Source organism: Vigna unguiculata, chromosome 9 (assembly GCF_037176805.1).
Source record: "Vigna unguiculata cultivar grain cowpea cultivar isolate G323 ecotype 2 chromosome 9, ASM3717680v1, whole genome shotgun sequence".
In the NCBI taxonomy this organism is placed as follows: Eukaryota; Viridiplantae; Streptophyta; class Magnoliopsida; order Fabales; family Fabaceae; genus Vigna; species Vigna unguiculata.
The window spans coordinates 43,419,235-43,444,713 of NC_140800.1; the positions used below are offsets into that span (position 1 = coordinate 43,419,235).

Below are 25,479 nucleotides of genomic sequence, written 5' to 3' on the forward strand. Positions count from 1 at the left end.
ATACCAAACAAGAGAGAGAAAGAGACACAAAACAATGAAGCAGCTAAAAACTGGAAGTAGTTACAGAAATACGCATCTATATACCTTTTTGCTTAGTGCATCAAACGCATATTGCAGTCAATAATTTGTTAGTTGAGAAATCATGTCTGCTTTTAGCACTTTTCATTCACAAATGAAACCATTTTTAATGATTGACTACCGATTTTCCCAGCATCACGATCCAATTAATGTGATTGTAACTCTTGGGTCCGCAACAACGTTTGCTGTGTTGAGGTTGTGACATTCGACAGTGTCGCATAATACGAAGCATGAAGCAACGTAAAGATGTCATGATTTGTAACTGCATGTGTTTAGTTGCCATGTTCTAATGAGGAGGTCCCTATGAACAAAAGAATTGAACAAGAAACAAGTTCTATAAGTGGATCCCGATGATTTGTCCTTTTTTTTGGCATGGGAATGCGACATAACAGCTACCAATAATTTCACATCTTAAAGATCGCGTATTAGGTGGAATCTGATATACCTATGCTGCAGACTAGTCATGCAGGAATGAAAATATATTTTCAAAATGATTCTTCTTCTTTTTCCTACATGGTGTTGATAATCTTTCATTTTTTCATAAATTTATGATTGAAATAGATCTATTAATTGAGGAAATATGTAGCTACCATCAGATTGAGTAGGAAGATGGTCCAACATATTCAGTTTTTCATTTCATGAATAAGTGCTTTTTGTCGTGATGTTGTACCTCCAGAAACTCCAGCATGTGAGAACTTATTGACTTTGTTAGCACTGGTTAGGTCTATTAATTTGTGCTTGTCTCTATGGATGATCATCGCTTTGTGGAGCTTTTTGCAGTAAAGAGGGACCATTTGCAAACTCAAGAACATTTGTTCTTCATTCATTTCGGGTGTCTAAACATACATGGATTTTATTCAAGTCCTAAATAACTTTCCTCGTTTTGTTTATAGCGAAGAATATAAAAAAGGAATAAAGAAACAAATTAGAGTAAATACTAAATGAAAAGAGGTACGAATAACATTTAAGAAAAGGAGAAGAAAATTAGTTATGTGATTTTCAGATAAATTCCACCTAATATTTATGTCCTTTATTTATTTATCTTCTAATTGATAGGTCTTTCGAGAGACAATTTACCAGAAAAATACAAACAACAATGAGACATGGAATCAATTCATATAAAGTATTTACATCATCTTCAATAAAAAAACCTTGGGACAGTGGGTCTTTATCCTTATAGTATTCAGACAAACTTTCAATTATGATACCACTGGTGAGTTTTTTGAGTGAGAATCACTAGGAAAATACAACATTAATGAGACATGAGCCTAACCACATAGGAAATTGACACCATCTTACATAAAAAACCTTGGGACACTAAGTCTTCATCCTACTCAGGCAAATTTCAACTCTGATACCACTGATGGGTCTTTTGAAGGAAAATCACTGGACTAGAAAAATACAACACCAATAAAACATAAACCTAACTCACCCACACATAAGGGATTGAGACCAACTCTAACCTAAAACTTTAAGGTAATGAGTTTTTAAGTTTTCATCTTTATATGGTGCTCAAATTTCTTATTTTTTATTCAATGTCAAGCAAGTAAGTCCACTAGATTATTTAGAGATCAATTCAAAAATCAATTTCTTTAGTAACCAATTCATAATAGAAATTATTTTAGTTACCAATTTAAAAACCAATTATAATTTTTTTAAACTAGTTTAGTTGTCAATAATTTTTAGTTTATAAATTAATATCTAAATTGATCGTGACTAATTATTTTGATCATTAAATTTGATAATTATTTAAGGTTTTTATTGTAGTGAGATGAAGTGGAGGGTGAAAATAAATTGAACAAATTTAATTAAAATAAGGACTTATTTGAACAAAACACAAACAATCATAATTAAAACAGCTAACGTAATATGAATAATGTCAGCTTATACATTTTATTGTCGTTATCTATTTAAACAACAAAAAGACGAAATTGAACATAATCTAACAAACTAGTAACCAAATGCACAACAAAAAAACTAAATTAAACAAGAGGACCAAAATAATATTTAAACCAATAAATTATCATTCCAATAACAGCTTGATACAAAATTTTAGCTTTACGGTATTTGAGGATGAATTAACATAAATCTTTTACACCATTTTGTTTATTGTTTACACCTTTTTGTCTACACAAAGAACGGTAAAAAAAAATTGTTTGAAATTTACTAATCGGTCTTGTTATATATTAATTTTAAAGGATGTTTTCTTAAATTCATAATTTACTATTTTCATTTACTTGAAAATTTTCTTTTAAAAAATAATTATTTTTCTAAAAAAATTAATACGCAAGCTAGCCTTATATATTCCTTGTAATATTTGTCAAAAAAGACTTTCAAAGAACTCTAAATTGGTCTGGCAAAGAGATGAACATATAGACGTTTTAAGTTAGAACATTCCTTGTTTGTGTTTTGTCATTTTAATCTTTATAATTTCTATTTATAATAAATATTTCTCTTAAAAGTTCTAATAAAATCTCCTAAAAATTAAGGAATTGTAATTTTTCATTTTATTATTTTGTTATTATTAAATTAGTAATATATATAATTTATTTATATTTCGTGAAGTATAATTTTTATTATGATTTTTTTTTGTGTAATTCTCATGTTTATTTATTTGTTTTTTAATAAATTTTGATGACATAATCAAATTAATAAACTTTTGATTGTCAATATCAAAGTTTCAACATTAATATTCTTATGTCCGTTCATAAACTAACATTTAATATGTATTCAATCTTAATATGTAATTAGGTAAGGAAATTGTAATTACTTCCTATCAATAGGTTTATATTCATAATATAATATTTTCTTGTTGGTTCCAATTAGAATCAAACTTTTCAAATTAGTTCTGTTTTTGTATACTTAACGCAAAGATTTTCAAGAATGATTGAAACTCTAAAGATCTGTGTAAAGAAAGTGAAATTATTTCTGATTTATATACTTGTATTCATAATATAATATCGTTTTTCGTTAGTTTCAATAAAAAATCAAGTATTTCAGATTGATCTTATCTTTCTGTGGTTAAAACTTTTAAGAGGGGTCAAAATCTTTAGAAATTCGTGTAAGACAAAAACAACTACTTCAAATTTATAAACTTATATTCATATATTGTAATATTTGTTTATTTGTTTCAATAGGAATCCAACATTTGATATTGATGACTAAGACTTTGAAGAAGGGTCGAAATATTACTTATCACTTACAAACATTTAGTCTTTTGTGATAAGACACCCACGACAGATCACAACCTTATCTATCATTACACAACCCTCAAATATTGAAATTAAATTTGATATTAAAATTATAAGTACTCATATTATAAAAATCTATTGAATGAAATGATTTATCCAGCAAGAAATCATAACATCTAAGTCCAATATTAACCTAAATGGATAACAATGAAGAGTGGTGTAGGTCCAGTGGAACCAACTACCACAATAATGCATAATGCATAAAAGAGTATCTTTACATTTTATATATAATACTGCAGAATTCTGAAATAAATATCTGAAATTGAATAGTATAAGTAGCAGTCACCTAAGGCCTAACGATGCCAAACTCAGTGCTTCTTCCACTATATCAACCAATATCTCAGTGGGTTTCTTGGTACAAATCAAGCATCTAATATCTCACATATTTGTGTATAAAAAAAATAAAAGACAAAATCTGATTTTTTTAAAAATACTTTAAAGAAAAATGATTTAACTAATAAAAAAAATACTCAATACATATTTAATAAAAAAAATACTTTAAAGTTAAAACTATAAAAGTGGGAAACGTTTTTTTTTTTTGTGTGTGAATATAATTTAATTACGAACATATTGTTTGTTAAGCTTGATGACAATTTAAAATAAAGTATTTTTGTATAGAATTTAACTAATAGAAAACATGTCAATTTAGTGTAAAAATTTATAAAAAATATATAAAATAATAATGATAAAATCCACTCTTATTCGTTGCAAAATTTAATTACAGATTTTAATTATTCGGTTTTTTAAATAAAGTATTTTTTTTTTATTTTTTTTAACATGTCTTCTAACTATTTGAATAACCAATAATAACTCTAGTTACTCACTTAAGTAAGATATTAATATTACGTTTGACAAATAATTTTAATGTAATTTATTTTGAAAAATATATTTTTCTTTTCATAATTAAATATAGTGTTGGACAAAAATATTAATTTCAAAAATTAAATAAAAAATGGCAATTAGAAATTTTCGGGAATCAAAATTATACATTGGTAAAGTTATTGGAATAAAAAGTGGCTTTAAACCAAAATAATAAACTTGTATAATTATATAATATATATTATAATACTTTTAAGAATAAAAAAATCACCATACACATATATAAAGATGAACTAATGTTATGCTAACAAAAGAACTCTGTAATTCATTAACTAAATTTCATCTAATGGGTGTTGTTAAGATGAATTAACTTGTTTATCATTTTATAGTGTACTAAAGTAGAGTGAGAGACCTCATTTTCCACATGCTCATCCATGATTGAGAGAAAAGCAAGGGAATTATTGGCATTTAGGTTATTTTTAATTGGACATTGATACATGGGAGAATCCTATGGTCAAGATGTTAATGTATACTTACTTCTTAACTGCTCATCATGTTTTGTCCACTGGATCGCTATCAAAACAAAAATACATTAGAAAAAGGGTGAAAACAAACTAATGTAATCATTTATCTAATCCTGTGTTTACTGTTACAATACAAATGTTGTTTTCACCCTTTCAATCATACCTTTTAATATTTAATAATCTTTTAGTGTTTGGTGATTTTTTCTTTTAGGATGCATGACATGTCACATGTACAGTGAAAATGTGTCTAATAGCCATGTCAATTTATTAATTGATTTTTAAAATCTCTCCTTAATGGTGTTAATGTTATTTTTTTTATACATGTTTTTGTCTTTATTTAATCTCTAATTTTATAAATGTTTGGATTTAGTCTTTTTAACCAATTTTTTTAAAATTTATTTAACATTTTAGACGTGTTTCATAAGAACATTTAAGTGTTTATCCCGCTTGACACATTTCCGTTTCAATGTTAACTAAGAAACTGTCTTGAAAACACATTTGAAACGTTAAATAAACTTAACAAAATTTTGTTAAAATGATTAAATTCAAACATTTGTAAAATTGGACGACTAAATTAAGTCAAAGTTTCAAAAATGAACTAATTCTAATTTTTACTTAAAATTAAAGGACTAAAAACATATTTAACCCTATTTTTTTTAACCTTAAGTTCACAAAATATCATTGTCGGGTCAATCATTATATTAAAAGTATTTTGGAGTTTATTTTGCACATATTTTTTGAAAGACACAAAAATGTTAAAAGAGAAAACTCAAATTCCAACTAATGTGAACTTAGGAACAAATCTCAGTGTCCGTTCATTTTTTAAATTATTATTTCTTAGTTGAAAGTTAAGGGTTTAAAATGAGGTATATGTAGATATTATACTCATTGTATATGCATATTTTTCTCTAAAATTAACTACTATTTAATACTTTTATGGTGTATAATGTCAATCCTTTTATATTAAAATAATTAAAAAAAATGGTCCATGCCTTCACTGTGATCAGAAGTACTTAAAAATAAAAGCTATGACAAAAAAAAAAACTTATTTATACGATGGATGTAATGATTGTAAACTAGTTTTTAGAATTAGTGGAGAGATAAAATAATAAAAAGAACCATGGGCACCAAGTATGTCCTTTATTTGAATATAGTTTAACAGTGTAGATGTTGTAATCGAGTGTGTTTGTTTTATTATTTCCATAGTGTTCTTGCAACTCACACACTTACACTTAGTTGGGATAGTACATTTCCACAAGCAATGCCACTTTCTTTTTTTTCTTTGTATATAAGTACACTCCAAACTTTTTCAAAGGTGAAAATATGACATGTAAAGTAAACAGTGAAACAAACCATATATATATATATATATATATATATATATATATATATATATATATACGTGTGTGTATGTATATAAAGATAGAAGAGCAAAAGAGATATGGTAAATCCACTATACCTAAATATCTTATCTTTAATTAAAGGATAAATAAAAGTTAATGATCTTAGACCATGTGGACTCCAACTCACAAACACTAATTATATATATAATTAGAAGTTTAAGTAGAGTGGCACTAAGTCCAATTCCTTTTCTTTCTCTGTTAATAATAGCCACACTAAATGAAAGAGATTGTATATTACCTCTTCTGATACATTAAATAAATTATTCGTCTAATAAATTCAACAATTTAGTGAAAAAAAGGAAAAAAAAAAGAGTAAAAGAGTTTTTTTTTTTTTTTCATTAAAATGATTAATATTTGTATTCATTACACAATTTTAGTTTGAGCGCGTCATGATTTTTCATCTTAGAAAATATATCTGATGTTTCTCTTATCGAATTTTCCAAAAAGAAGCACTGAAATAGAAGGTGTTTTTTTTTTTTTTTTTTGTGAAAAATAATTTTAACAGGATCCTATGTAGTTCAGCGTGTGCAGTTATACATCCAACTACTACAGTTTATTAACTTTTATTTTAATGTGTTATTGTTTCATTGTATGATCAAATAAGTTGATTGGATTGTAATTAATGGAGTAACGTACTAGCTTAGTTAAGTTTAGATTGGTGGGAAGTGATTGAATTTAGTGGGATAAACAGGGAATTTAATGCCAACCAGTGCTTGTGTTTATTGAATTAATTAAATGGAATAAAATGAAACAGACTCCATGGACCCAAGGACACAAAAACAACTAGTTTTATACAAGTGATAAATGATAGTTAATAATATTCCTGATTTGATAGAACACATTTCCTAAATTACTTTTAGTCATATTTATTAGGGAAAAATTTTAGAATTAAAGGCAAAGGTATTTTTTGAATAACAATATTAGATCGAATTTGAAGATAAACATGGTTTTTTACCTTCATATAAATCAGTCCAGAATTACTAAGCAAATTTTATAATCTTTCATTTTATCAAAAACTTCAGTGCTTGAATTCCTTTTGGGTATTTAATAGAATTAAAATAAATTCTCATCAGGTGTAACAAATACCTTTAAACAATAGAATGGTGATTTTATTTTACATTTTTACGAGAAAAAAAGTTATAATATATATAAATTTGTTAACTTTTACTATACGCATTCAAAATTTGATATCAACATAATTTTATATATAGAGGAAAGTGTACATTGCATTTCCATTACACTGTTTCTTTTTTTTTCATTCCTCGTTATCATTACCTTCCAATTATTGGAAGATATCTTAGCCAGGCCCGCAACAATATATAGCAACTTTCCCTGCGTTTCTGAAGCAAATTGGAGAGAAGGCTGAGACTAAATTCTGCTAAAACTGAAATGGTGGAGCGAGAGCAAGGTGACAAGATGAATATGCTGATATTCAAGTCCCTTCTGATTTCTTTGTTGCTGGTTTTCTGTAGCAGACACACCGTAGCAGAAAAGAAAACCAATCACCACTCTAAAAGCACATACATAATTCACATGGACAAGTTCAACATGCCATCAAGCTTCAATGACCATCTCCTGTGGTATGATTCGTCGCTGAAATCAGTGTCAGACTCAGCAGAGATGCTCTACACATACCAACATGTAGCTCATGGCTTCTCCACAAGGCTAACTAGCCAAGAAGCAGAGTTACTCTCAAAGCAACCGGGAATTCTCTCCGTCATCCCTGAAGTTAGATACGATCTTCACACAACTCGAACACCAGAGTTTCTGGGGTTGGGGAACGCCATCACTTTTTCACTGCCCGTTGGAATCCGAACCGATGTGGTTGTTGGAGTGCTAGACACTGGTGTGTGGGCTGAGCTAAGAAGCTTCGATGACAAGGGTCTTGGGCCAGTTCCAAGTAGCTGGAAAGGTGAGTGTGAGAGAGGTAAGAACTTCAACCCATCAAACTGCAACAAGAAGCTGATTGGTGCAAGGTTTTTCGCAAAGGGCTATGAGGCGGCGTTTGGACCCATCAATGAAAGTACAGAATCAAAGTCACCAAGGGATGATGATGGCCATGGAACTCACACCTCAACAACAGCAGCAGGTTCTGTAGTTGCAGGAGCTAGCCTCTTCGGCTTTGCTAATGGGACGGCAAGAGGCATGGCCCCACAAGCCAGAGTTGCTACATACAAAGTGTGTTGGCTTGGAGGGTGCTTTTCATCAGACATAGCTGCTGGCATTGACAAGGCCATTGCAGATGGTGTCAACATCCTTTCCATGTCAATTGGGGGAGGTTTGACGGACTACTATAGAGACACTATTGCGATTGGAACCTTTGCTGCCACTGCCCACGGAATACTGGTTTCCACTTCAGCAGGAAATGGTGGGCCTAGTGAAGCATCTTTGTCTAATGTGGCACCATGGTTAACCACAGTTGGTGCTGGAACTATAGACCGTGACTTCCCTGCCTATGTCACCCTGGGGAATGGTAAGGCTTACACTGGGGTGTCCCTTTACAATGGCAAACTCCCACCTAAGACTCCAATTCCAATTGTGTATGCCGGTAATGTGAGTGGAGATTCAGAAGGAAGTCAGTGCAGCAAAGGTAGTTTGATTGCTGCAAAAGTAGCAGGAAAAATCGTGATTTGTGACAGAGGAGGGAATCCAAGGGTGGAAAAGGGTGTGGTGGTGAAGAGTGCTGGAGGCATTGGGATGATACTAGCAAACAATGAAGATTACGGGGAAGAGTTAGTAGCTGACTCTTATCTCCTTCCGGCATTAGCTTTGGGCCAGAAATCCAGCATTGAGTTAAAGAAGTATGTTTTCTCATCTTCCAATCCCACAGCTAAACTTTCGTTTGGTGGCACCCAGTTAGGGGTTCAACCATCCCCAGTGGTGGCAGCTTTCAGCTCAAGAGGGCCAAATTTGCTGACACCAAAGGTGCTCAAACCAGACCTGATAGCTCCAGGAGTTAACATCCTAGCTGGGTGGAGTGGTGCAGTTGGACCAACTGGTATGACTGAAGACACAAGGCATGTGGAATTCAACATAATCTCAGGCACATCCATGTCCTGCCCCCATGTCAGTGGGTTAGCTGCCCTTCTTAAGGGCACTCACCCAGAATGGAGCCCTGCAGCTATAAGGTCTGCCCTCATGACCACATCTTACAGAACCTACAAAAATGGGCAAACCTTAAAAGATGTTGACAATGGCCTCCCAGCTACACCGTTTGATTTTGGTGCTGGACATGTAGATCCAGTGGCTGCTTTTGATCCTGGCCTTGTCTATGATGCCACCGTGGATGACTACTTGAGCTTCTTCTGTGCCCTGCAGTACAGTTCCTCTCAGATAAAGCTTGTTGCAAGGAGAGATTTTACTTGCAGCAAAAGGAAGAAGTACAGAGTGGAAGATCTCAACTACCCATCTTTTGCTGTTCCTTTTAACACGGCTTTTGGAGTAAAGGGTGGTTCTCAGAAACCAACCACTGTTCAGTACACAAGGACTTTAACAAACGTGGGTGCCCCAGCAACGTATACAGTTTCAGTGACACAGTCTCCCTCGGTGAAGATTGTGGTTCAACCACAAACACTCAGTTTCCGTGAACTCAATGAGAAGAAGAGCTACACAGTTACGTTCACGTCTTCTTCAGAGCCTTCTGGGACAACCAGTTTTGCTTATCTAGAATGGTCTGATGGGAAACACAAGGTTTCTAGTCCCATTGCTTTCAGCTGGACTTGACTCTCATTTTTAAAGGCCCTGACTCTGAATTACCTGTTGCAAACGCGGCTGAGTTCAAGAATAATAGTTTATCTATGTTTTATTCTGCTTTTGGTCCAGCAAAGGGGTATTATGTGTCTCTTGCTGTTCTCTGAAAATTATAAAAGAATGATTGTACAGTAAAGAAACAGGGTAATGGACTAATGGCGTTTCTGAATGAATGAATAATGCTACTGAATGGTAATTCGTATTTACTCAGTTTTGCTCTCGTTGGCGCGTACTGACAGGTTTATCTATCAGATGGTTGATCCACTGCAGGCATCCCAATTGCATTACCAGTACTTTTAGATTTCTTTTGGTAATTTCCTAGTCCTGGTATGTAATAAATAACGAATAAAAATATGAAGCATTGACAAAAAAACTGAACTGCTAAGGTAGTAAGCTCTTTCGTTACCACCATTTAGATCACATAATCAAAAACATTTGCCCGGGAATTTACTTGTATCCCTCTTAAAACATCTTTGGTTATGTTTCTCTAAAAAAAATTCTTCCAGAGAAATATAAGAAGAAAAATTGAAACAAAATATTTTTTCAGTTAATATTAATTTATAAAAGTTCTCATTAATTTTTCCAATTTTTTGTTTTTTAGAAGTCAATCCAGGAATAAACTTTTCTATCTTTATTAGCGTTATCCATTAAAACAAATGATACTTTCTTTTTCAAGGGATAAAAAGACGCATTTGCGTCCGAATCACAAGTTAATAAAATTAACTTTCTGTTAACTACAACTCATCCCAAAATCTTGAGTCCAATTATAATGGGAAACATGTCCGGTAACCATTCATTGCCTTATTTGAGTTGAGAATTGAGAATACGATGATACTAGATTATGACCACAATGACATGATTAGATTGCTACACTCAGCTTCATATAGAAAGCTCTACAAAGAGAAAAGGGGATACAGCTCAATTTACCCTAAACTTCATCCAGTTATGAGCATTTAGACTTGAAAATAATAGCTTTTTTTTTAATTCCATAATTTAAAAACAAATCCTTCGTTATTAAATATAGTGATCTTTCTTGAACCATGGTGATTATAGTCAAAGACTTCTAAATTTAAACGACACCATGTAATGAAATAACATATGAAGTTGACTCCAACTGTATTCTTACAGTATCATTTTTAAGTTACAAATGCAACAACAGTGTTAAAACACCTTTGGACTGTAATTAAAATCAAACCATACACCACTCGATTCAATATCCTCAACAGTTTTGAAAAAACACTGCATGAGATTTCAGTCATTCCCCTTTGATTTAAATAAATAGAGGGGAGAAAAACTAACATCAATGGTGAAATCAGTAACTGCACAGGGTGCAGTTCTTCTAAACTGCAGAACATCAATTTCCTACATCATTCAGGGTCTTCTACAGACTGACAGACAGGAAGGTAGTACGTATCTAGCTGCCAATATCTTTGTTTCACACCTTCCCAAACTTGTTCTCCTAAACAATCCTTAACAGGCAATGGAATTAATTGCGTGGAATACCCCAAATTCTCAAGCTCAAGTGATACCAAATGGCAGTAAACAACATGGAAAAACGCATTACTGCCACAGAGGCCATTGAAGAATGAGTAGATACCACCAGGCTTCAATAATGTTGGGAGATGTTGGTGGAACTCCTTCAAATCATCGTAGTACTCCCCATAGGTGTCAAAGAATATTCCTGAACACAATTCATGCCGATCCAAATCAGACACAACCCAGATAAAACTCATCACGCATAATACACATATTCAACAACAATGATAATAAAGCCTAATTTTCCACTAGGTGAGAGGTCAGTGCATGGATTGCATGACAATATTGAAAACAGTTAAATATCAAATTCCCAAAGAATTGGATGCCTTTGATACAAATAAATAAAACTCCCAGATTCGAAACTAGGTCTAACTCATCTCCAAAAGCTAAAAAGTTAAAGATTTCCCTCACTTATATAGCCATAAACCATAAACTTTGGTTGTGAAAATGGATAAAGATCAAATTAAGATAGGGTGTCTGATAGGAGAGAAAGAACAAAAGATAATTAAAATAAACAATAAAAATTGCTTCCTATTTATACTCATCTCTCTATCCGTATCCTCATCTCTTCTCTACACCAACTTAATTACATCCAAACTATTTCTCTACTCTCTATCGGTTCGCAGATAATTTGATAACAGGTGGACGGTCTGATAGAGTGAGCTCTCAGCTTAAAATCAGATATTAAGCTTAAATAAATCCAAAAAAGTAGCTCAAAAAACGAAATTTGGCCGATTCCCTAGCCAATATAGGATCTCCGAAAAAGAAAAAAAAAAAATCGTCTGTTTTAAACAGAGGACAATGGAATAAATTGCAGAACTACAATTAAGTATCAAAGTCCATGGAGATAAGGATCAGAAATTACCATCATATGTTTCAAGCTGAGACAGAACATCCTGCCATCGGCCAAAAACTATCTTCACATTTTCCTTCTGACCCCAACCGGAGCGAAGCATGCGTTGATACACCTCCGGATGAGCCTCAACGATAGTGTGTGATGCAGGTGCATACTGCTGAATGGCCGAATCCACGAGCCCCATTCCGAACCCAATATTGAGCACGTGGCCCCCTCCCGAACAAACAGCTTTGGCATGTGCCTCCATCAATGGCTTCTCCCACGCCATCATCACAGCTTTGCTTTCAGAGTCCATAAGCTTGTCTTCGCTAAAACTCACCCTATCTTCCAAATAATCGACACCGGAATCGCCGCTCTTGTTTTCCTTCCTCGCAATTGTTCCCAGAATGAGTTCGGCCTGAATCCCTGACAAATTGAAACGAAATCAGATCCCAACAGGCAAATAGTAAAACTCGGATTGGAAAAGAGAAATGTGTACCGGCGTTTAGGAGAAGGTCGAAGGCTTCGCTGTGGCCTTCCTGCATGGTGTAGTCGCCGGCGGAGAGGCCGGAGGAAGAGAGGGCGTTCCAGGGAGCACCGGCGGAGAGGAGGAGAGTGAGAACGGGTGCATGGCCTTCCTTTGCGGCGTGCATGAGAGGATTGAGGCCCTCGCCGTCAAAGTGGGTGACGTCGGCGCCGGAGTCTATGAGAGCCTTCACTCTCTCCGCGTCACCCTTTTTGGCCGCCTCGCACAGTTGCTCCTCCGCTTCCTTCATCTTCTTTGCTTTCTACCCTCAAACCCTCAACTTCCACTCTTAAACCCCTCTTCTCATTACTTTTTTATTATAATAATTCTCCTTTTAATTTTTGGTCTATGTACAATAGTTTCTTTTTCTAATTTTGAAGTCATTTTGCTCTTTATAAAATAAAACAAAATTTGATCTACATTCTTGGAAACAAATACCTTTATAAAATATAAATAATTAATTTTAGTTCCGTACATTCATTTCGAAATAAATGATATGTTTTAGAACTTATAAATTATTTAGAAATAGCATGTACTGATATTTTATTTGATTAATAGTCAATTCTCTAATTAATAATTAAAATGTTTAAAAACATTATCATAAAATATAACTAATATTTGTTTTACTACTTCTTCATATTTAATGAAATATATAAACTATTAACTAATGTCAAACAGAGGAAAGAAAAAAACAATTGTTTTAGCGGTTGAAGAGTGAAAAAGATAGATTAAATTATATGATTTTTCTTCTTATCTTTTTATTAGAATCTTTTGCCACCTTGATATTCATTCCCATCTGTTGCTTGATGCGATGGAATGTCTTTTATAAGGACCTAGATTCTAATTTTTTTTCTGGAAAAAATTATATTTTCAGTAGTTTATTTATTTTATTAATTTTTTTGTATCTTTTAAAAGCAACATATTTTTTTTCTATTATGTATTTCAATAGAAATACACTGCATTATTGAAAAAAGGGTGTTTATCACAATTGTGAGTTATACATGGATTGAAATTGAATATCTATTAATATGACACAATAAGTTTAGAGATAACACGTCTTGAAAATAAACTTTTAATAGTTTTATATTTTACATTTTTTTTATTTGTCGGAAGTTTCACCTCGACTACAAAAGAGGTCAATTCACAATATATGAGTGGGTGCAATCCTCACTTTATAAGTCGGTTTTGTGAGATTGAGTTAAGCTTAAAGTTCACTTTTAACATGACATCGTAACGAAGTTAAAGCCTATCCTAGCGAACTACTTTCTTGGACATTTTGTTACACACATTATCGTATGTGTTGGAAGTCCCACATCGACTATAAATAAGGTCAAATTTACAATAGATGAGTGAGTGCAATTCTTACATTAAGCTTAAAGCCCACTCCTAACATTATTTTAAAATTTACAATAAAAATATTATTATTAATTTCATTTATATACATACCTTTCATGCTTTATAATAACAAAAATATAATATCTATACTATATATAAAAAGATTCTTATTTATATTTATTTTCTAATTTTAATCTTTAAATAAGTCTTTTAAATTAAATAATTCTTTTAAATTAAATAATTATTTTATTTATATTATATGTTAAGTGATTATTTATGTAAAATGAACCATTTAGTTATTTAATTATTTTTTAATAATAATTACCTATAAAATAAATAAAAATTATTGACAATAAATTTTAAAGATTATTTATATTTAATTTTATAATTATAATTATAATAATATTTATTATTTTTTAATATTTAAAAAAAAAGAAGAAAAAAGAGTAGAGTCTGTGTTTTTACTCGTAAATTATAAAGGTGATTCAGGTGGTACTAATATTAATAAGTGAGACGCGAGGGACCTTATAATTTGATGAATAAAATGGGTGAGGTAAGAAGAGGGATATAATCTAATTATTCTTTCTACTTTTTGGTTTCATTGCAAATTGCAATTCCTCCCATTATTCTGAGAGAGAACAGAATAACAAGAATTTCTCTTCCAATTAATTCACCACCTTTCCCTCTATCCCCAACACAGATTACCCACTATTTTCTTTTCCATATTCCAGTTATCATACATTGGTTATATTATCATTCAATATTCATGGCGTCGAGTTTTGATCGATGGGAAAAAGATCCTTTCTTTAGTGCTGCCGAAGAAGTTCAGGAATCTTCTGACAGGTAGATGTCGTTCTTCCAAATAGGTTTTGCATTTGGTTTTCATGTTTAATCGAATCCTTAATTTGTTTTTTTCCGAAGAATGTAGGTAGGCATAATAGAATGTAATCTTGCCATGTAATTCCATTTTGGGGGAAATAAATGCACCTCCCAATACCTACCTTTTTTTTTTCTCCCAATATTGAAAAGCTTCAAGGTTTTTAAGTTCATTTTTTTGTGCACAATCTTAAAAGAAGAAGCCTGAATTGATGCCATCTTCTTGTTATTATCATTAACCAATATATTTGGGAGCTTTGGCTCGTGTACAAGGTAAGGTTTCCTCATAAGCTTCGACCCTCTGGTTTGGCTTTGAAATTAATTGTGGGTCAGGGACCGACAACATAGTTAAAACTTGTCAGTCCTGTTCATGGATGTGTTGCTGGAATTGAACTTAAGTCTTCCTCAGCGTGTGTTGCCAACTGAACCACATATCTATTGGGCCTAATTTTCTTGTTATTGACATGCTATGATTGTGTTTTCTAGGATGGAATCTATCTATAGAACATGGATTCACACAATGAAGGATGCATCCAGCCTGTGGAACTGTGATGAGGCCCGCCGAGATCTACAAACTGCCATTGGCACTGCTACATGGCAGGTAATTTCTCTTAGTAAATATAGTTTCAAATTATGTATCATCATAACAAAGCATGTGGTTGCACTTGTATGGCTTATGCAGTTAGAGGAATTTGAACGGGCTACACGGTTAAGTTATAGCAAAGTTTCAACTGAGGATGCAAGAAATAGACACCGAGATTTTGTTGATGCCATCCGTGACAAGATTAGCAATGTTGAACATTTGTTACTAGAACCTGTTCATTCAGGTACCAAGGCATCTCTGCCTTGGCCGCGTCTGGATGAAGGAGAACGTGATGAACTAGCATCATTTCTCTCGGGAACATCGGCTGCTGTTAGCAAAAATCCTGCGAAATGTAACAGCAGAGATGGTGAAAATGTGCAATTAAGTGACAAAGATTCTATCCCTAATTGTTCAAGCAATTTACATATTTCATCTGGGTGGGGTTCGTCTGATGTAGCACAGGAAAAGTCACTTGGGCATCGCAGGGCAGCTACTGCTGATCCTGATATTGGTTCTTGGCAAATCACTGTTACTGATGGTGTGCAAGAATCGAATTCCTCCAATGGTTCTTCCAGTCTAAATCCTGTGCACAAGGTAGCAAGTCTCTCTGGATTTTTTGGTTCCGTGGATACTATCTCTAAGTTGAAGTGGCCTAAGAATGGTTATAGAAAGCTGAAACCAGTGAATCATTGTGAAGAAACGGATAATGCACTATTACCATCGGCTGGATTGAATGGGGTTTGTGCTTTAGCTGCTTTTGTTTTTTAACGGAGATTTGCTTGTGTATGTCATTGCTTTTGCTTAATTATTAATCTTTCATGTTTATTTTTCCAAATAAAGGGCATCAAGGCATACTATGAAGAAAGTAAGAATTGCCTTGATAATTATGATGAATCTTATGATAAGCAACTCCACGGGTGGTATGGGGCTTTGCAAAGGCAGCTTCAAAGATCTCAATACCAAATGCAATACAATCGGCATGTTCAAATAACTATCTGGGCTGTTATTCTCCTTTGCTTGATTGGTAAGATTTAGATCTTTGTTTGGGTGTTTTAAAGAAATGTATGCACTTGCATTCTCTCAGATTTCTGTAGCTTTTATCATACACTACTTTATTGGTGGAATTTCACCTCCCTTGATCATGAAACTATTTTCGTCTCTTTTTACTCCTGGTTCCTTTGTTTCTGAAAGGCAGAAGGCTGCTTCTTGGTGCTCTTCGTTCCTTTCTGTACACATGATTTCACACATAGACATGAAGCTATTTTGAACTTATAAAACTTTATTATTCCAGCATTTCCCTTCTTCTCAAGTCTTCAATCTATTTATAATGTTTACACTGTATACTCTGAAATTGATCACATACATTGGTTGTCCAAACAGTGCTAGTAATCAGCAACTGCACTCCTAACTATTTTCTAAACCTCTAACCCTGCTTATTGCTTACATAGTATATGTTGCTTACTATTTTTTATTTGCCTGCAGTTTTTATTGCTTTTTGCACGATGTAGAAAGGAAAATTTTGTTACATTATCTATCACTTTCTGGAATGCGGCTGGCAGAATCAGGTTGGGACAAGCGATGCCTTGATTCGAGTTCATATATGTTGTCGCATAGGCAAGCGAGAGGCTTTTTTCTGGTTCTCGCTGGCATACATGGTTTGATGTAACATTTGAATGCTTTGATGTCACTGTTTAGAGTCTTCCATTGCACAGTGTAGCACTTCCTAGCTGTTTTTCTCTTCATGGTATCCATTTTTCACCTATCTGAGAATGGTATCGAGAAGAGTGTTGTATTCCCTCTTCGCTTTTGTACTATATCAGGAGATCAAGATGTACAGAACTAATTGAATGGACAGTGTAACCTATATAATTTCTCATGGATGCGATAACTGTGTTATCTACCAAAGATTTTAGGTTTGCGATCACAATTTGGGGCCAATATCCATCTTCATTCATGTCAATTACTAAGAACTAATGAGATTTACTCGTTGTTATTATGCTAAGTCTAGAGCTAAGGAACGATTATATATTTTTCAAGGGCTCAACAAACAAAGATTTATTAATTGTTGTACCAAGTCTATGGAACACCGAGTCTGTTATTTCAATGATTTTGTATTAGTTTTATTGGATTAAACTTTCATTTTTGTTTCTCATGGTTTTTTCTCTTAAATTTTCACCGGATTACAACTGTAATAAAAAGACAGTTTTTATTGTCCTACCCAGACAAGGCATTGTCTACTGAAAAAATATACATATACCATTTCATGTGTTTTATAGAACAATTTCTTTTTGTTTCTTCCTGTATAATGTATTAGTGTACTCATATTATGCGTTTTGGCTCTCAATGATCGATTACACGAAAAAAAATTTGACTTATATCACAATTTTCAAATTATGTAGTTTGAGAATTAAGTTTGTATAATTATTATGATAAAAGAATTCTTTCAAAGAATGGGTGGTCTTCCCTCTACAAATTCGTAGAGACTTGGATAATGGTTGGCACAAACTTTCAAATGTTTCTTAAGAATTTAAGTGAGTTAAATAATTTTGTTCATGTTAAATCTAAAATGAGATTTAGGTAAGAAACATTTAATGTGTATATGTTTTTTAATGATAGTATAGTATAGAGGTTTGTTTATAAAGACAAAGACTATTATTTTCCAGTCCATTGCTTAAGAGTAGTGGTATTATTATTAAGATTTTTTTTTTCAAAATGGATTCTAAATCCAAATATTATTAATTTATTATATACTTGCTAAAGATCTATAATTACTATCCGGATGGACCAATTTTAATATAAATAAGAAATAATCAGAGAATAAAGTATATAAAAAATCATTAAATATCTTACTTTAATATTTTAAATTAGAAGTATTGTTTTAACATTTTATATTATTCTTTTTCAAGATTTATTAGTGTTGAATTTGCCTTTATATGAACTCTATTAAAAAAAATCAATTATAGAGGTTAAAACCAAATAAAACAAATTATCCATTGTGCCGAAATGTAGAATTGTGTATTTTGTTTACTTTTGTTTAAAAAATCATTTGTTTTTTGTCACTTAGAGAGTTTGTTTTACCAAACACATCTCATGTCATAGTCCGTGTCAAATAGATAAAGTAAAACAATAAATTAACACATAACATCATGAAATAGTTAAGTTAGGTGCTACAAAGCAATTCTCTTTAAATTTTCAACCAGGTGTCAGGAGTCTCTTTTATATTACTTGTTAAGAAACCTATGTACGTATTATGAGAGTGAAACGTGGAAGGAATATATAAGTTTTAAGAGAAAACTTACATATCACACATATTGAAAACTTATTTAATGCATAGTTTATTTAATGCATACTTGTCTAATGCCTGATACATTCATAAACTTATTTAATGCATAGTTTATTAAGACAGAACTTTAAACCTAGCTGGAAAACATTACCAGCGATGGCATTCTACACTAGTTTTGTCATGATTTTTATATGTTTGAACAAATAGAAAATGAACAAAATTTAATCATAAAGAAAACCGAATATTGTATAAGAAAAAAAACATATTTGGTTGAAAAATAGAAAATGAACAGAAAGAATAAAAAAAATAGAGCTTATACATATTCTCCTCGTTGAACCCATGTTATTACACCTTCCAATAGATAGATATGAGTAAAGAACAATCTGAATTAAAAGCTAACACACGCAACAAATAGCATTCATATGATCAACGAGTTTGAAAAAGAAGAGCTAGTAGTGAGGGACGGTGAGGCATCGATAGCCAAAGTAGAGAGTAGCAACAAGAAGAGGAACAAAGAACTCGTAAAATGAGATTGACTTATAGTTTGCACCATCTTTGATGACGAAGGCACTCATCTCTTTGGTGTTGGATTCCGTGTCAACAACATCATCGTTCATGTCTACCTCTTCAACCTTGGCACCTTGCAGAACACCAACCTGGTACTTCACTACCATGTTTTGTGCTGCTTTGCTGTGTCCAATGGCATCAAACTGCTTCGTCGCCTCCTTCCCAGCCACTTCTAGAATCACCTCTTCCCCTCCCGGGTGTTCCTGCAAGAACTTTGTCACATCCAAAACCTACAAAAATCAAAACATCTGAGTGAATCTTTTTGGTATATTGTTGCTGATGATGATCGAGAGTTACAGTGTTTAACGTAACAAGGCAGTACTTACTCTGCCATTGATCACCACCCAACAGTCTCTGTTGGATCTGTGTTGAGCAACCTGTGAGAGAGTGAAAACCCTTGGTTCGGCCATGCTTAATGAATGAGATTTTGGTGAAGTTGGTATAAGAAATGAGTGTGAAAGTATAAGACACGTACGTAACCAAATTTATAAATGAAACGGTGGTAGATAGGTTGCACTTTCCGTTTCTACCACCACGTGCTTTTCTTCCTCATAGTTATCAACTACCAGTTCGTTCATCATGTGCATGGGAATAACTGCCAAAATCTATTTATGGCTTATATGATAAGTGCTACTCTTTATGATTAATTTCGTACCAACATCTAGAAGATGATTTCGAAAATGAATAAGGAGAATTCAATTTTATTTATTACTTCCCATACATTTAAATTGTTTATTTATAAAAGAAAGAGTTTATTTTAGATTAACGTATATATATAATGTAAATTTTGTTTAAATCGCTTGATAAATTATGAATTGCTTAACGTTAAAAGAATGTTATACTTAATTATCAGGTAAATAATAAGAGAATCCTACGTTTTAGTTATTTGATCACATTAAATATTAATAATAGTAATAATTTACAGTAGATGAAAATAAAACATATTGATATCTAATCATAGTACGATTGTCATTAACTCTTGTCATTAAACATGGTTTTATAATTAATTGCGATGAACATTTCCTGATGAGAATAAGCCTTCAATTGTCAAGTTGAAGTTAGGGAGAAAACAAAAGTAGTTGCACCTAGAATTAAACAAAAGCTAAATCATTAAACTAAATTAAGAAGAAAAAAATCAATGTGCTCGTAAGTTAAACTTAATTTAGGCTTAAATTGGAAAAACATAAGCATAAGTTGATTATTTAGATGAGTGGTTTATCTTAATGATATGGATCGGGCATACACATTTAAACACTACACACAAAAAAAAACACCCAGATATTCGTAATACTAATTTAATTTTATGAGTTTTACAATTAGCTTAATGTTATTGCTTAAATATTTTTTCCCTATTAATTTCATTAACTCAGAGCATTTTTTAAGGAATACCATTTATTTTATCAACGTGAAATTATTTGCTCCAATGGTAGATCTTGCCAGTCAAATCTGTTTGTAATCATCTTCAAATGACTTTAAAAATTAGATTAAAAACTAATATGAATTGCTTTATTCATAAATTAATTTTAGCTTATGAGGAAGTTATATATATTATTTTCTAAAAGTGCAAATGGAAAAGTTTTTCGAACAATCTATTTGATTGTATTTACTTCAAGAACAAAATATTTTTTATTTAGTTTATAAATTTGAAGGAAGAGGGAGAATTTAGAAAATTAAGAACATTGATTTTTATGGTATTATTCTCTTCAACTTATTTTAGAAAGGAGAAAAATAATATATCACTTTTAGGATATTAATAAAATCATACCTTTATTAACTAAACAATCGAATCATTCTGTTGTCGTACAATAAAAAAAAAAACATGAAGATTATTGCCTACTTCTCTTCTCCCCATCAAAATAAATCCTCTCAATTATAATGAAAAAACAAGTTTTTTATCAATATAATTTATAAATAATATTTTAATCCACTTTTTTATTTATTTTTAATTCATTATTTTTATCATATCATCACATCACATCACTAAAAAAATTAAAATAAATAATATAAAAATGATGAGAATGATAGACTAAAAATGGATCAAAAGAACTTTTACTGTAAAAGTATGTCACTGCAAAAAAAGTCTTTTTAATGGTATAAAATCTGTACAATATTTTCTACTAATTTTTCTCTGTTGAAGAAATTGCTAACGGTTTAACAACTACTAGAAGTTTCTTGAAAATTAAAAATCCAAATTAATTTTTAATTATGAAAGAAAAAACACACTAAAGAATCAAATGTTCAAATCCATTTTTTATGATGATCAAAATTACACATTCATAAAACTAAAAAAACAAAAGTAAATTTATTTCCTATTTTCAGTCTCTTCTTTCAGAATATACTCGATGAAAATGAAAAAAATATAGAAAAATAAAGTAAACACTATAAGTTTTCATTGAAGAAAAATAGAAAAGGGAATGAAAATGAGAGAGTAAAAAGTAGTGTATAAAAATACTATTCAGATTCACTTTTTACTTCTCTCCTTCCCATCTGCATGCTACCAAACAAACTCATTTACTACCAACAGCTCCATATCCACTCCACGACTATAAGCACACCATTAGTTTTCTTGAAATAAAATATGCGTACAGATCACATTACCATTCGGGGCAACCATTATCCAAAAACTGCTACAATTTGAAAGGAAGATATCAATCTCCACAGGTTCTTGTTATTACAAATTCAATTTAGCTCCATAGGTCGACCAGGAATTTACAAAGTAGAAAACACTACTACCGTGCACCTCCAGCTTCTGTACTGGGCTTTGAGAACTCCTTGCTGTTAACTGTCTCCTTGCTATCAAATTCCACTCCTTGAAATGTGACCCGTGAGGACCGATATTTGCTACCAAAGGCAGTACCAAACCCCCAACCAAGTCCTACTCCAACGCCACAGCCTCCACCTTAAAAATTAAATCCAACATACCCAATTCGATATTGATAGGTCAAATTCATAATATTTGATTCATAAAAAAAGATTAAAAAAACTCGGTTCTTGAAGATAATACATGATTTCAATTTAGCCGCATTAGAAAAACTCTATATACAGTCATTTCACTGGCTATGACCATTGTAAAACGTGAGATTGACATGATAAAAGCATGCAATACAGAAACAAATTTGAAAATAATTATGTATGGTCTTTATACATGACCCTAAACCCTGTTATATAAAAGCAATACACACACATATATTTGGGGGGAGGGGGTTAGAGCAATGATGGCAACCCTATCCCATAAGGTTAGTAGGTATTAGCACTAACCAACAAACAGAAGGGTAGATAAATTAGAAAACGATTTCCAAAAAAGTACCTTCGAAGAAAAAGTCTTTAGGTGTAACCTGTAAGATTAAGGTTTTGGAGAAAAAAAGGCCACCCACATCATGCAGCATGTTATAGTCATAACCATTGTATACTGAAAATTAAAACTTAGAAACAGTAAAGAAAGCAGATTCATGATTATTGTACCTGCACCAAGACCCAATAAGTTCAATGGCATACCTGTGCAATAGATCAGATACATAAATTATGACCAGAGTAAGAAGAAAATGATTTCATCTAAGTATTATTTCAAAAGAGATACACTATATAAAGAAGATTACAAAAACCATAGAATATTTACAGAATTAACTAGGAATCACAAAGTTACAGGAATAAAAATAAAAATAGAATACTTGAGTGAAATCTTTCCTATTATTGAGATGCTGTCATTCTCTTAGAATAAAATATATATTGATCTAGCTACCCAGCATTAGATCAGTATTTCCACAAGACCTTTGTGAGCATATCTACTTCCTATAATTTGGTTGGAATGCAGTACCTGGGATATGACGCAATTAAGTTTCTGTGAATCCTTACATGCTTCATCCTATTAGGTTTAATTGGATTATGAACTAACCCTTCTTGCAAAAAAATAAACAAATAAAAACTCAGTAATTAAGAAAATTAATTAACATCATTTAACTATATCAATCTAGTTTAACAATTAATTTCCCCGGATCTACCCTTTATTAGAATTTGTTATCAAGAATAAAAAAATGTCATTGATCATAAAGATCCAATCAAATGAACGATATTTTGAAGATAGTGTCATTAAATAAGACGAAAGTAGTTGTTATTTGTTAATATTCTATATCAACATACATGCGATTTTCTTTACATATATTCGAGATTAGAGGGATTATGACTTTGGCTGCATTGCTGTAAGTGTCACTAAAGAGTTTCACAGGTTCATGCATTGGAAGAGATAAATCTTCAAGTAATCTATCTTAGATCAGTCCGGCACACCTTCAGTGATTGCTCTATATTTTGCCTCTGTAGTGCTCCTAGTCACGACAGTGTGTTCCTTGCTTCTTCCAGTCCCCAGTTTCCAGATACGAAGGACTCTGTATCCTCAACTGAACTGTCTAAATCACCTTTGTATCCAGGAGATTAAGAGTCAAGATTTTGGAGAATGTAGTTTGTTCATAAGTGAAACGATTAAGACAGCTAGAGGGCAAAATAGAAAAGGACAGATACTTCGCAGAAGAGTTGACTGGGGAAAGTAACAACAGATAGACAGAATTTGGGAGGAGTGTGATTGGTTTAGCTGAAGAAAATCCACTGAAATTTTGGAATGAAAATTAACACAGAACTGAGGAAGGATGATAGAAAATGTAGTCCAATATTCTCCACTCCACACTACCATATTTGGCCAATAATAAGTAACTCTGGTATGAAAATGAGCTCAGAGCAAGTTTGGATAAATTCCAAGATGAAATATGAACCAAGGTGATAAAAATGAATCAAAACTTCTCACGGAAGAAAATATCAACTTAACTTATTTATCTTTTTCAAAAGCTCTATCATTTAAATCAAATAGTATTTCACATAAGCTAGAAAAAAACTAATCAAAACTAGGTCTACATTATAAGACTAAAATTTCTTTGTACACCCACATTCCATTCTCTGCCAAAAAAACTGAGTTAAGATTAAAAATTCCATTTCCACACTCCTCTCCATTATCCAGACTCAAAAAATTCCATATACCAATACACAACAGTTATCCGAGCATATCTAACGAATTCGTTTGGAACGCCGATATTAACACGAAAATGAAACTAAAAGGATTTTAAAACTACATCTAAATTGCCAGTATAGTCTCCCGGATAAGGACCACTAAAAGATTATGAGACCTTAAAAAGACCTTGTAAACAGCGGGAATTATAAAAATTGCATTCCCATGGCACCGGAAAACGATATCAAAAAGGTAGAGAAACCTCTTAAGGGATTCAATTCAAACTATTTGGAAATGAAAGTGAAGCAGAGAAAATAAATGCAGCATGCTGCCACCGACCTCCGAAACCCCATCCTATACCGAAACCGCAACCTACGCCAAAACCTGAAAAAAAAAAATCGCGTGCAATTAGGATTTGAGATTCGAAATATGAAGAAATCGCGAAACTCAAACGGCGTACCAAATCCAACGCCGGTTCCGTTGAAAGTTGTGATAACCATTTCTGATTTCTTTCCTTCTTTACGAGTCAGTATACGGAGTAAAGGGAAAAGGCATAGTGGAGGGCCTAATCAAAAGAATCAGCGCAAAATGTCAATTACTATTCTTCAGTGGAGAAACTCTTTTTTAGGCTTTTTCTTCCTGAACCCCCTTAATTTCTTGGTGTACCCTATAATTTTCAAAATATCTATTCCACTTCCTGTAAAAGTGATTTCTAGATGATTTTGAAACTTTTGGAACATGATTTTTAAAAAGAAAATTTCAAAATGAGATTTTTAGAATATATGAAATACATTTTGAAAGTTTTTGAAAACAGAATTTCTAAAACAATACAATACCTTAAAAAAAAAGTCTAAAACAAATTTTTTGAAATACATGAAATGCCTTTGAATAAGAGTTTTTTCAGAGCGACCTTTTGTTTTGCAACAAGGTCAGTGAAAGGCAGTGAAAGGCGGTGACAGCAGAGTGATAATGTGGTACAGTAAGGAAGGCTATTTTAATTATTTTCAGTAAGTATGGGGTGAAGTAGTAATGATGGAGTGCAAGAAACAAAACAATTTTTCATGGGCCCACGTTGACCTTACAAAATGAAAGGCCATTTGGACTCAGAGGCTTTTTCTGGACT

The 25,479-nt window shown here is 32.2% G+C and overlaps 4 protein-coding genes and 1 pseudogene across 13 annotated transcripts; 2 read left to right on the top strand and 3 right to left on the bottom strand.

The window, feature by feature from the left end:
- Positions 1–7,340: 7,340 nt before the first annotated feature.
- On the top strand, positions 7,341–10,031 carry LOC114162732 (subtilisin-like protease SBT1.7 pseudogene; annotated as a pseudogene). Its single transcript, XR_014984535.1, has one exon. The product of XR_014984535.1 is annotated as a subtilisin-like protease SBT1.7 pseudogene (transcript).
- An 881-nt stretch (positions 10,032–10,912) lies between these two features.
- On the bottom strand, positions 10,913–13,009 carry LOC114162111 (ankyrin repeat family protein). The gene is made up of 3 exons (XM_028045889.2): positions 12,696–13,009; positions 12,227–12,622; positions 10,913–11,506 (listed from the first exon to the last, which is right to left on the bottom strand). Exons 1-3 carry the CDS (start codon positions 12,970–12,972, stop codon positions 11,193–11,195), a joined length of 987 nt encoding a protein of 328 aa, XP_027901690.1. The 5' UTR covers positions 12,973–13,009; the 3' UTR covers positions 10,913–11,192.
- A 1,654-nt stretch (positions 13,010–14,663) lies between these two features.
- Positions 14,664–17,421, top strand: LOC114162371 (uncharacterized). Of its 3 annotated transcripts, none has more exons than XM_028046239.2 (5): positions 14,664–14,900; positions 15,420–15,534; positions 15,616–16,254; positions 16,357–16,540; positions 16,999–17,421. In XM_028046239.2, exons 1-5 carry the CDS (start codon positions 14,824–14,826, stop codon positions 17,022–17,024), a joined length of 1,041 nt encoding a protein of 346 aa, XP_027902040.1. In that variant the 5' UTR covers positions 14,664–14,823; the 3' UTR covers positions 17,025–17,421. The 3 variants fall into 3 exon arrangements, with proteins under 3 accessions (XP_027902040.1, XP_085522440.1, XP_027902041.1); XM_028046240.2 differs by lacking the exon at positions 14,664–14,900 and adding an exon at positions 15,074–15,206; XM_085666314.1 differs by having other exon boundaries at positions 15,420–16,254.
- A 1,676-nt stretch (positions 17,422–19,097) lies between these two features.
- On the bottom strand, positions 19,098–19,831 carry LOC146883986 (uncharacterized). The gene is made up of 2 exons (XM_085667104.1): positions 19,693–19,831; positions 19,098–19,596 (listed from the first exon to the last, which is right to left on the bottom strand). Exons 1-2 carry the CDS (start codon positions 19,774–19,776, stop codon positions 19,249–19,251), a joined length of 432 nt encoding a protein of 143 aa, XP_085523230.1. The 5' UTR covers positions 19,777–19,831; the 3' UTR covers positions 19,098–19,248.
- A 1,971-nt stretch (positions 19,832–21,802) lies between these two features.
- LOC114164060 (glycine-rich protein) lies at positions 21,803–24,975 on the bottom strand. Of its 7 annotated transcripts, none has more exons than XM_085667109.1 (6): positions 24,817–24,975; positions 24,696–24,740; positions 23,181–23,262; positions 22,829–22,861; positions 22,674–22,701; positions 21,803–22,265 (listed from the first exon to the last, which is right to left on the bottom strand). In XM_085667109.1, exons 1-6 carry the CDS (start codon positions 24,854–24,856, stop codon positions 22,242–22,244), a joined length of 252 nt encoding a protein of 83 aa, XP_085523235.1. In that variant the 5' UTR covers positions 24,857–24,975; the 3' UTR covers positions 21,803–22,241. The 7 variants fall into 7 exon arrangements, with proteins under 7 accessions (XP_085523235.1, XP_085523236.1, XP_085523233.1 ...); XM_085667110.1 differs by having other exon boundaries at positions 21,911–22,265; positions 23,181–23,259; XM_085667107.1 differs by lacking the exon at positions 22,674–22,701 and having other exon boundaries at positions 21,911–22,265; positions 23,181–23,259.
- Between the last annotated feature and the right edge of the window lie 504 nt (positions 24,976–25,479).